This window comes from Malurus melanocephalus, unplaced genomic scaffold, assembly GCF_030028575.1.
Source record: "Malurus melanocephalus ecotype Western Australia unplaced genomic scaffold, MMel_1.1 scaffold_4, whole genome shotgun sequence".
In the NCBI taxonomy this organism is placed as follows: Eukaryota; Metazoa; Chordata; class Aves; order Passeriformes; family Maluridae; genus Malurus; species Malurus melanocephalus.
In genome coordinates this window covers 3,800,229-3,813,222 of record NW_026623236.1, presented here as the reverse complement: position 1 = coordinate 3,813,222, position 12,994 = coordinate 3,800,229, and the positions used below count along the sequence as shown (strand labels likewise).

At 34.5% G+C, this 12,994-nt stretch overlaps 1 protein-coding gene across 3 annotated transcripts in view; it reads right to left on the bottom strand.

Annotated features, from left to right (window-relative positions):
- Positions 1-360: 360 nt before the first annotated feature.
- The window catches only part of MYO6 (myosin VI), a 104,639-nt gene continuing 92,005 nt past the window's right edge, over positions 361-12,994 (bottom strand). For 2 of the 3 annotated variants that reach the window (XM_057369277.1, XM_057369260.1), the window contains exons 29-33: positions 10,521-10,624; positions 9,145-9,276; positions 6,930-6,956; positions 4,552-4,770; positions 361-3,134 (exon numbers count right to left, since the gene is read on the bottom strand). In XM_057369277.1, the coding sequence (XP_057225260.1) occupies positions 2,935-3,134; positions 4,552-4,770; positions 6,930-6,956; positions 9,145-9,276; positions 10,521-10,624 (682 nt within the window). In that variant the 3' untranslated portion in view covers positions 361-2,934. The remainder of the gene's footprint in view (positions 3,135-4,551; positions 4,771-6,929; positions 6,957-9,144; positions 9,277-10,520; positions 10,625-12,994) is intronic. The other variant, XM_057369269.1, reaches the window with a different exon arrangement.

The following is a 12,994-nucleotide window of genomic DNA, read 5'->3' as shown; positions in this document are numbered from 1 at the left end:
TTTTTTTTTTTTTTTTTGTGGAGCATTTTAGGCTGATCTCAACTATAATGGACAGCTTCACTGACAGGCAGGAAGAATCTTATTTTTTTTTAATCAAACACACAGAGAACCAAGCCAACGTGCTCTAAAAACCAAATTCTAATTTTCTCTACAACTGTTAGATGAGAAAGGCATCAGGTCATCTTACAGTCATAAAGATCAACCCCCTCCCTCCTTTTACATTTCCTCTCCAAATCAACCAACTGTATAATTATCTGACACAGTACAAGGGACCATGGAAACAACTGGTAAGCAGCTTAATATTGCCAGACATGTAAAAAAAATTAAATAATCTGAAAGTAACTGAAAATTAATTTTGTCACACAAAAAGGTAAGTAAAAACTAAGAGCAGAAGCTGCTTTTGGCATGGAGTGAAAAAAAAGGGGGGAGAAAAGCAGCCTGCTACTGTGCAAACTAAAATACCCTGATTTCTGGAATGCATCTTCTGTTTCCCTCAGGCATACTACCAGAGCAATGCAGAGAGGTGGGAACATCTCATTAGAGATGTCTAGCCACCACACTCTCTTCCACTATTTCCAAGTTCAYTTTATTTTCATTACATTTGTTAGCCATTTAATAAACAAAAACTTGCATACATCCTATGCTGAAGAATAAATTTTCTTTCCAGTGGCAGTCAAGGAAATCCTGACATAACTAAAAGAACAGATTGGAAAAAAATCAGTTAATTTTATTTAAAGTTCCCTGGAGGTATGTTTACACACATACATACTAAAATATCTGAGCATATATATGTGTATATACCTACACACACACTCAAGCACTGAGGTTCTTTGCTTACTATGCTCAGTCTCATAAGATCCATGGTTTGTAAAGATAAATCCATTGAAATGGAATGCATTAAGTCAAGCAGCTAAACCCATACAGAAACAAACACCGGTCAGGTCAGTGATTTTTCTTCCTTGGGTCACACGAGCAAGCACAGMTTCTTGCACTGCTGTGTCCAGAGAATGGAAGTTGTGAAACTTTGATTCCAATGCAGTAACACATTAAACCACCAACATACATTTCATAAGCTGCACTTTTAAATTCATGCAACACCATACAGGCTTTCATACAACTTTCTAGCCATCAGTCTGATGCACCATTTTCATCTTCCAGCCAAAAACGACCATTTCAGTGATGAATTTGGATAAAATGAAAACATTTTCTCATTCAGAATCACATGAACAGGAAGTAGAGTGGGTCTGCAGTGGAAGCTGAGATTTCCTGATGCAGTGGGTGTGTACAGAGTTAACCTGCACTTTAATATCTCCACATTGTTCCAGTAAGGAGTGCATTTATAAAAAGGAGCAGACTGTGGCATGCAACCGCAGTCTAAGGTCAGCAAGGAGCTTTCTCTGTGCTACAGAATTGCACCTCTTGAAAATTAAATATATGCATTTAAAAACTAAAGTTTCCAAGAGGTTTCAAGCTGAGGAAAGAGTGAGGAAATTACACCGTAAGCAAACTTTGTCAATTGAAATGGGCAAGAATTCCTTTTTAAATCAGGCTAAGTAACTGGACATCAAGCTATTTATATTTTGAATTTCTATCAGAGAGATAATAARTGGTCACGTTTAATTTGCTGAAATAATGGCCAGCATGATATAGTAATGTTCACATAAGTGAAACAGTTGTGTCTTAAAACTGTATGAAATTAATGATTCCCACCCACAAAAGCTCCCCAAACTGCTTAATTAGAAGCTATAAAACTTGACAGAGGAAATTAATATGAAGCTCAGCATCCAAATCACTATGATATTCCAGTACACTAAAATCTGTAACTATTTCATCAGCACATAGTATTAAAATGCATTATGTTATTGGACCAATTTTTTACACAGTCTAACAAAAGGTAGAGACCTTGTATAACTCGTTATAATTAAAATGAAGAGGATTTCTGAGGCTCAGGCCTCAATATTCAGTTAAGTTATAYTGCCAGCAAAAAGCTGAACATATTTCCCTTATTGCTATCCTTAATCTTATATACCTTCAGATACAAGGCTTGGACAATTTTGTGTAATACATTGAAATTACACTACGTGGCTAAACAAACTGTCCAAGAATTGCTAATAGMAATGTGGTCAGAAAAATAAAGTCAAAAGCAGATTTGTACTTCAAGAAAAAAAAGGAATCTATGAGACAAGTGGCATAAGCCCTGATGAGCAGTACATTCTTTGAGGACCTCCAATATTACATTATTTTGACATATGCAAACGCTCTTCTTGGAATGTACAGAAAACCATTTCTCTTAAACCAACACAGAGAATGCATTAAATTGGAGTTTCTGGGTCTCAAGTTTAGGAGGATTTCCCATCAGGTTCTGGAAAAACAAAAATCATTAAAAACAGAYACTAACCAGTTTGCAAATCAGGACATAAAATGTCTCAGATTATATAAAAGTATACTCCAACTTCTCCGTAACAGAAGTCAAAGCTAAGGCCTCACAATTCCAGTTATTAAAAACAGCATATTCTCTTTACTAGGCCACCACTTGAAGCCAAATATTCACTGTTTTRAAGAAGGAATCTATAAAAGATGGTTGCAATGCAAATGCAGTTCTTTGCAATATGTACCCAAGTACAGACAGATYGCTTAAAAGTGTTAAGAGTTATAACAGAAACCATTAAAGAAAATGCAACATATAAACAAAACGCAACAAACTACACTGACTGAAGTTTCTTCAAGGTCCTCATATCTAGGAAAGTTCACTACACAAATTAATCATGAAATACAAATTAACAAACCACATGATTAATAAAATCTGTTCACTTTATATTAAACATCTCTAATCTGATTATAGMATGCTCATGCCCTCTGTAGCACAGAGGAACTCTTCCCTTTGTATCATGGGCAAGGTTCTCTTCTCAAATGCTCCTGGTACCAAGTGCCCAATTATTTCAACAGGTTCTGCAGCATCGCTGTTGCGTAGGTAGGGCGAGCTTGCCTGCTTGCAATTGCATTTTGGAGATACTGGATACCTCCACAGCGCTCCCAAATTTCTTCAAACTGTCTCGGTAAAATTTCAGCACCTCGCTTTCGGGTTAAGCCAGTCTCTTCAAGATTAAGCTCACACATATCCATATCATCCTTACCTGAAATGGTAAAGGGAAAAAGAAAACATTTTTCACATCATTCAAAGGTTCCATTAATAAAGATTAGATCCTTGTAAATTACATTTCCACTCCATAGCTCTGGTTTGCTAGTAGACCTCAGAGCTTATGAGGAAGTTCTCAGATAAGGTATTTTTTGGTTTGCTGGTTTTTGTTACACAAAAAAACCCCACAAACACTAAAGCAGTATGAGGATAAACTCATATATAGTATCAGGTGGTGCAATTGACAAAGTTGTGCTTACAAAGTGAATCAAGCGGGAATAACGAAAAGAAGCAGAAAGATCATCATCTTGATATATTGTTCTGAAACCCATTACAGGATGACAACTACATTTGGTTTACACATACTTTCAGTTTCAGGCCRCTGCACAGTGAACTGCTGTTACTATTTGTTTAAACATAGCAAAGAAACTAAGAATTCCAGACTTTCGATCAAGTAGTAAATCTGTCAGCTTACCACCCAAAACAGTGTTTACCAAATGGGACAACCCAGGCAATCCAATGAAATTATACATCTAGCTCACACASTAAATTGTAATCCTATTTTTAACGGGTCCTCATGACAGCAATGCTACTTTTAGCTACAGGCTTTGGCACTGAACAGGAACAGTTGGTATAAGGAATTCTACTTAAAATAATTTGCAGAAAACAAACTTTTGTTGCTACCAAAGCATAATTCTGAAGTGAAACAAATTGGTTATGGCCTTTTCCTCAGTCTCTAAGTTAAATACAAAACTCAAAATACAGAACCACAAGAAGCATTTCTCCAGTGTTTTCTCCTCCTCTCATTATCTTCCAGTAATGGCAGATACATTTCACTACCAGATAAATCTCTACCTATCCATTGCAACATTAGTTTTATTTTAAATGTTTAAGATTAAAAAGCTATTCTCCCATAGTAGGTACCATAAACAGGGTAAAAGCATCAGCTTGCTATTAGCCCCATGCTATGGAAAGACAATATAACATATGCACATTTTTTTGATACAAACTGTTTCTAATGCTTCAAAGCTAACTAAAAAATGACAAGTAGACCTTTTCCAGATAAATTGTGATATTTTCTCTTCATGCTGTCTGCAGTTCAGTGGATAATCCAAATATTCTTAATAATAAAACTTTTAAATTTGGATTCCCCCTCTGTCTATGGCTTCCCAAATTGAAGCATGTGTGCAAGTAAAACACGGCCAGTAACATCTCCAAATGATATTCTGAAACATTTGGCCACCATCAAAAGCAGTCCCAAATCCTCAAATTCTGCCCAGATAACAACTGTTTCTAAAAAAAAAAAAAAAATTAAAAAAAAAGAGGCTACAACTTGGGACTGACAACCTACGCCTTTTTTTCCTGAAGTTCATTATCAACCTTTTCAAAGTTTCAATTTTGCTTTCAATACCAACCCGCCACCAGCAGAATGGGTGCCTTGTCAGGGTGAAGCTCCATTTGCCGAGCAATCCAGGGCCCATCGAAGTGTGCGTACCACCAGCCCTTCTTCTTGTTCTGGGGGTCTTTGTACTGGTCCGCAGGGCGGATGAAGGGAATGCGGAAATAGCGCTGTTGTCTGTTTATTTCAATCTCTTGTTGTCTGCCTGGGAGCTGGGCTGTGGGGTTCTGTTGTGCTATCATACAAAAAATCCCCCCAAAAATAAGCAAACAAAACAATTAGAAAACAAGAAAGCCATATTACTTGCTTTATTAATCAGCAAAATTAAAAAGTAAACAAACAAAACAAAACAAAAAAACCAAACAAGAAAATAAATAAAAATCCCCAAAACCCAAGAGATTCTCTATGAATTCGAGGTCATTTGAAGTCTCAAACCTAAAAAGTGTTTCCATCKCATATAATATGCATTGTTAATCACAATGGTCAGAAGAGGCTCATGGTAACTATTGTATCTATATRTTGCACAATGGCATCTTTAGACAAAACAGTCAATAAAACAACATATTCTGCTTTAAACCAATATTTAAGGTGAAACTTCCCATACAAAATTTTTTACCAACCAGAAACATTTATCCATAATCACTTTAGTTCAGCCCATTTCTTTGTAAAAAAAAAAAAAGTCACAATGCACGGAAGTATTTTCAGTTACAAACATACAAAGCATCACTTGATAATGTTTGACAGTCAACACAAAACAATGTATAATATTGTTAGAAATAACTAGTTTGTTAATAGAAATGTTGACAATAAATACGCTTTATTATAAAGCTGCCACCAAACAATTTTCTACCTAGACTTCTCTATRGCAAAATTTGGCATTGGAACTACTTTCTGGCTGCTTTCTTTGTTCAAGAAATTCTTAATTTCAGAACATTAAGATCAAGTGACTGAATTTCTAAAGCAGATAGTTACATGAAATTTTTTCAAGCTTCAAATACATATATACATATATATATATATGTAAATATTTAATATTTTTCATATGCCTTTTTGGGCTTTTTGAGTACCATATACTTCAGACTCCGGAGAGAAAATTGCTTTCAAATAAAAGCACATACTCTCYACCTTAACTCACAAAATGATCAATCTTCTTAATGCTATGTACACACTTCTAATGCAATGTACACTGGCACAATTAGTTTTAAACAGTAAATGCTCTTAAAAGTGAGATCYTTTCCTTTAATAACTGTCACTGCAAAAGTTTGTTACTGATCTTGTTTTAGTGGTTTACACCACTGTTACAGATACCCTGTTAAATAACCTTTATCATCTCTACAAAAGAAGATCAGTATTAATGGTTGCATGTTTCAGCATAAAAGGGATAATTAAAAGTCAATTCCTTTTTTTTTCCTTGTCTATTGAACAACAGAAATAATTTCTGAGCTAATACTCAGTAATATGRAAAGTGACAGTCACTTTCAATAATGTATTTTTACAGTCATGAACAGGACTAATACAGACTAGCAACTCCACCTTGAAATTTCTTCTGCTTACATTCAAGCAAAGAAGTTTTTCTAAACCTGAAGAGCAGAACCTTACAAAAAAACCATGTGCTGTACATATCAGATCTCCACTTTTTACGTGTGCATAAACAAAGAGAAGAAAAAAAACCCAGATTTTAACAGATGAATAATACTTTAATACATCAACTCTGATAGAACACGTACCTTACAGGGAGACACAGTTTATAAAAAACAAATTCTATTTTCTACAAATTGTCTGAACATTTATCCCAGCAGATCAGTGCTTTAGTATTGTCAAATACTTTTTGCACTGTATCAGTAATTGCTAAGGCGCATTTCTACCCCTAAGCATGTCTAAATTCTAAAGTGCAGATCTAGAGGACAGGAGTGCTAAGCAGCCAATGTAGCCTCTACTTGGTGCTATCAACAGTAGCTCTTTATTCAGAAGAAACCATCACCTGAATGTTAGTTAGTGTGCTAGGAAAATAGTTGTTATGTTGATTCCAGAGTTTTGCTACAATGAAAAGCCATATGACAGTGAAAAATATGTTAGAATGAGAATGTTRTTTCATGGGGGCTATGGGAAAAAATAGTTTATACCTTCCAAGAATTTAGATAAAAAGATTATTTCACTCTTCCTTCCCAGGAMTCCTCAAATGTGTAGGATTTCATGAAGACAAGTACATTTGTAAATTATTACAGTAATGTGTAATTACTATCACATGAATAACATTGTCAAACTGTAAATTTTTTTTTACAATTAACTTCTATGGACATGTGTAGCAAAACACTRGATCAATCAATGTTAGTATAGAGCTCTCAAGTGTTCCTATTCTTCAGAGTTAGGTTAAACAACCATCTCCTCACTTACTTGAGTTGCTCAAAAATGGTGCAAAATCTGTGAACAAATATTACATGTTGAACAAAAGATAAAAGTTATGATCCTTTGCAAATTATGGTTTCATTATCTCAAAATTTTTCACCAGTGCTGATGACAGACAAATGGAAATTCTAGTTACAAAATAAACACAGATTTGAAGTAYTTCTACTCATTTTCTACCTCTATTTTCATTGGGATTTTACCTTGTAATTAATTACTTCAATGATTTGCAATGCCTRTTCCAAARCCTCAGTRGTATTCATGCTAAGCACAGATTGCYGTGMTAAATCTGCTAGTTAAYTAATGTAGTACTTTTCATTTTTGACATTTCTGCTAGAAAAAAAGCTTTCAGACCTCTGTTAGTACCAAACCTGCCTATCCCAAAAATAATTATTTTAAAACCAGTGTTTAGCTTCTATACTGAAAAGTTCATAATTGAGTTCATAAACTCAATTAAAGGACACTTGTAAAATCACATTAATGGATACCGTAAAATTACACAAATGAGTGAAGAGATGGAAAGAAAAGCCTACATCATTTGAAGCACACATCCACTGACACCAGAAAGGCTTTTAGCTTAAACACCTAAGAAATCAGAATYTCTTCTTACTACCCTCTCAGATCACTATAATATAGATATGTGAAATGCCCWTGTAGTGTAATTATTTGCAATAGGAAAAATTATACTGACATTAACAAGAGTCTCTAAAGGTCACTATCATTTTTTTTCTGAACTGCAAGGCTCTCTTCTTCAGAAATATGATGCCATATACCAAGAAAAGTAAAAACATGCAATGAAAAACACTGAAAAGAATGTGACAAATGTCGGAATAAATTTGATGAGAACATGAATATTCCCCACTTTGTGTGCAAAAATCCAAAGATCATCTGCTCTTTGATATTTCCCATCAGCAATACTGTGTATGAATATTTTACTCATTTAGCTCCAGAAAGAATTTGTGGGCTCAAATTCAAAGCAATTTACCACTAGGCAGAAGTGCTTCAAGTGCCTTTTCCCACCATTTCAGTCATAAGCTTTCTTAGCACCTAAAACAACATTACATACACAAAGACTCATTCTTTGACATCTTCTCCAGGGTTCAAGATTTCACCTGCCACATATCCCTACTAAAGTTCCTTGAAAAACTCAAACTCAGGTAATGCTCAAGCAATGCATAACTCAAGTAAATTAATCATGGGGAAGGAAATGCCTTTTGTACATGGACTGAGAGTACAGAGGACACCTGCATTCCCATGGATCTTTATTCTCCATGTCCCAGGATAATGCCTTAATCTCGGGCTCATGTGACTGTGGGGAGAGCGCTTTCTCCCTATATTCCCTTTCCTTTGTCTCTCTCATGAATTGTATGCAGGAATGCAAATATCATGGAACCAGAAGACAGCAGGAATGATGTGGCTAAATTGTTCCATGCATTTACTGTGATTCTGTAAATTTCTCAGATTCCTTTTATAATAGATAATCACTGGACTTTTGAGTTGGGTTGTTGGGATAAGAGTAACAATCCACTCTGTAAATATCACTGCAGAAACTGGATATGGAATTTTCAGGTTTGGMAATCAAATTCCTACACTTTCTTGATGAATGTGGAAGGCAGTCACTCACTTGATCAGTGTGCTGCTTTCACAATGAGGACCAGTCTGTGAAATCATTGGAATGAGGGTCTAAATAGAAAACAGGTTCTATGCAAAATYTGTCACCCCGTAAGCCAAAACTGCAACATCAACACTCACAGAATTTTTAAAATAGGATGTAACCTGATGTATGTAAACAGTAATGTAAATGACAGAATTATTAGCAGTTTTTAAAAGTATGTACATCTATGTCTACATAGCTAGATATTATGAAATAATAAAGTAGTACAGCAATGAACAATTAGCAAAAATGCCAGCAACTGCATCACTAGATCAAGAACTSTTTTTAACAGATGTGAGGTGGATGTGAGAAAAGGTTTTAAGGGAGAGCTACTTAGCACAAGTAGGTGGCTCTACTGAAAATATTTTAATTTCTGTGAAGAATTTTCCAGTTTCAATCTTTGCAAAATATTTRCCTTAAATCAATATAAAAACATTCCTCAAAACTCCAAGAAGTTTCTTCAACCTAGAAAACCCAAAACCCATTCTAGAAATGTTTTTTTAAGAATATTATCACCAAAATTATTATGAACACAAAATTAACTCTGCTCACCATAGTCTGTGACTGATTTGGGAGCACGCTGTTCTGTTTCGGCATTGCGTTTCTTATTCTTGGATTTCCAWGCGTGATACACCTTTAGCCTTCGGTGGAACTCTTCCCTGCAAGCTGCCAARAGTTCAATATCTATCCCAAAAAATGAGAAGGGAAAGCATGAGTGAGAAAGGTAAAAAAAAATATTTATGATATGCTTTTCTATTTTGATCGGTATATGACCTGAGATCAAACTGTAACACTAATATGCTACAATGTAATATAAAAACCCCTCATTCTCTGCAGTGCGGGGCCCAGAAAGTCCCTCAAGGGTTTCATGTATCCTTGTCTGCTTTAGAGTAAAAGCAGTCCCCAAAGCAGGTGCTGTACTGTGAAATTTGGAGCAGTGAAATGCTACAAACGTTTCTGTGGACAGTGTCACAAGCAGCATAAAAACAAATTTTAAAARGGTAAAATTCACCACTGAACTTTATTTCTGCAATGGAAAAAAAAAAGAAAAATGGCAATTTGACTGCTCCAATTTGCATTCTCATCTATATTAATTTTTCCAAATTTCATTATACTAAGACACTGAATGATGACAAGGCTTTTTCATTAGMAATCTAAGTGCATCTAAGTTGGCTTTACTGGAAATGAGCTCCATGTATTACTGCACCACCTATGCAGCTGAAAATGTTGCTCCAGTCTTGCAKAGGTAAAAACAGTAAAAGAGGGTGAGCTTGTTTCCAGTTTCTACATCCAAGAAGAAATTCTGAGTGATCTTAAATGAGAAATTATCCAACTGCTTTCAGTAAGAAGCAGGAAGAAACAGTATTATCTAAAAAAAGGAATATTTTTTTCTCTGTTTCTATCTTTATAGCATTGAAGGCAAAGTGGTTAATGCCCCACTAATGTAAGCTTCCCAAAAGAAGTTACACATTTTGAAAATTAAAGAATAATATGAATATCTAAGACACAAAATATTTTTACTGTGCTTTACATGACATTTTTGTTTTCTTTATGATCTGGTGATAGCAWGAAGTGATAGCAAAAGAAATCTTAAAACATGCAAATTCTAGGTAAAGCATAAGAACTACTATTCCTTACCTCAAACTAAGTGAACTTAATTTAAAAGTTATAACATGTATTTTATGGTCCAAGTAGTTTAATATCATATCATATAATCCCCAAAAGACATAACAATAGAAATTCTGTTTCCTTAATATGGAAATAGCTTCATGTATTGTTCTTTTGGGGGGTAGGAGAATTTTTTTTAAACTAATTTGTTATTCACTTAAGCTTAAATAAACTTTTTATCTTTGTTATAGAAAGAAGGTAACACCTTTCATATAACTACAATYTGAACTCTATCTCAAATCTGAAAAAAAACAACTTACCACAAGATGTGTTGATTGTATCACGAAGCTCTGCATATTTCCACTTACTGAGATCATGCTTCTTAGTACCAGCAGCTGCTTTTGTGGCTTGCACTGCAGGACCCCTACAATTATTTAAAAAAAATAGATGTATTTTCTCAAGCATTAAACATGAATTGTTTTAAGAGKAAGAAGAAATCCCATGACCAATAGTGTATCAGGCTTACTACGGTGCAGACCAGTAGCAGAAGCAAAATTCTAATGCAAAATACCACATTGTTTTCAGGATGTTCAAATTATTAAGAAAAAATTAAAATATATTTCATGCCCGAGAAATACATACAAATATATTTTATGCCCAAGAAATACATACAAAAATATTATTTCATGCCATTGTAATCTTACTGGCCTCCTAGAAATTAAAAGGAATTGTCATGAATACTGCTTATGTATGAAAAGATACATATTCTATGTATGCTATCCCACACTGATGTACATTTTACTTCATGCTAACCAAGATGCAGAAAACATAGACCGACTACAGACCTTTCTAATTCCATTCAAAAAACAGACAAGGAAAAATATTTCTGAAGTACAAGGAGAAAAAAGAAAAGGTCTTTYCTCTGCTGCTTAAAATTGGTCAAGGACAAAGCCCTGGTTCCAAAACTTGAKAAAATATTCTGTCTTTGACAAAAACCTAACTTGAGAGAATAAACCAATTCTMTTCTTCACTGTAAACTGTACAGTGGCTATCTGATAACAGCAATATGTATTCTGGGGGTGGGGGTGATGATACAATCATCAAGAAGTGCCAAGGAAAAAAAGACCCCTCAGAGGAAAAGCTGACCAGTAAAAAAAAGACTCATGGAAACCCAGTGTTTTCCAAAGGCAAAAGGTCTTCACCAYGTAGGTAATACACAAGTAAGTCAACAGCAAATGCCAGTGAGAAATTATTACTAAAATCTCAATTATCTGTAAGAAAATGTAGAAKATTTCCATGTATRAAATKACCATTACAARTAAAGATAAGCCTGAATTTTTTTTYCCCAAAAAMCTATGRTATGGAAGAAYCCTCCCTTAGGAATAGGAAACTTCMYGTGGATTATTTGYAYAKAAAATAAAYTGAAAACACTGCAATGTTCAGTGATGATCAGCACATCTTTTAAACACTGAGGAATTCAAGAAGACATATRATTTTACTAACCTCTGCTCATGACTAAGAACATAAATTTAATTTATTCAGGATCCAAGGGGCTTTTTTGTTCAAAAGAAACTAGGTCTACAAGAGAATAGCAAAGTTCTTGGTGCAAAAATAAGAAACAAGGCTTTTTCATTGGAAGGTGTTTGTGCAGTAATATCTTTATGGGACAGGCATACTATTGCAATAGGTATAATCTAGTGAACATTATTTTAACATTTATTTTTCCATAAAGGTGTCATGTGGTACTGTGAAGTTCTRTGTTTATTTTCCTTTTTTAATTAATAGATTATAAATAACTATTATAACCTGAAAAATTTCTYCTTGCAGATACAGCAGTTTTGAAAGCAGAGATAACAAATGCAATTTAAATTTCATTGAACAAACCAAACATTCTTCTTAATAACAACTGAACCATCTCTTCAGTATAATTAAAATTACAGCATCTTAATGTTGCAGCAGCAGCTTAATGCCTACTCATACTACTAATCCGAGTCAACACACAGCTTCCCGTTAAGRGTATGTGGAAAGTCTGACACAAAAAATTAACTCTGATTCATGAATGTAAAACAAGTAACTGGACAAACTCCTTCAAAATATATACTTAAATTTTTTGTTGTTATTGACCTGTAGGACATTAAGGGGTGCTGATAAATAATTTCCACTGCCTGGTGTCTAACCTTGTGGAACTTACTTTGACAAATCCTAAGGATTTTCCTTATTTAGCAACAGTACCCACCACTCTAAGAGTTTGCTACCTAATTCAGAGCAGCAGAACTAGGCTGTACGATCTCTGGTTAACCTAGCAATCTTTAAGAATGCTAATCCAATTGAATGGCTTAGTCTTTCTATTAGGGTACTACACTGCAATCTGAACATCACTTGTTTTCTACATGACTTTAAGCATAGCAGTATGGCAGTAAGAGGAGCATCACATTTGACATTCAATCTTCACTGCTCCTTCTGAGAGCTATGTATCATAAACAGTATTTTCAGACTAAAAGTACAAAAGATCAGCCTCACATCAAAAGTTTCCGGTGCATGAAAAGTGAGACAAATTTAATTAAACAAGCATGCACAAAGAGGTATTGCACTTTGAATGCAACTAAAACACTGAGGYTCTGATTCTGCCCCAAAGTTTTGTAATTTTTTTGTACATTAAAAATCAGCCATTGTTGTTAGAATTATGTCAATATATGCAATACAAAATGGCCATTTAAATTCACATGCTATGTTAACACACAATATGGTTTATTCCTATTCATAAAATAATATTGCAAAAAACAAATTTAGTTAC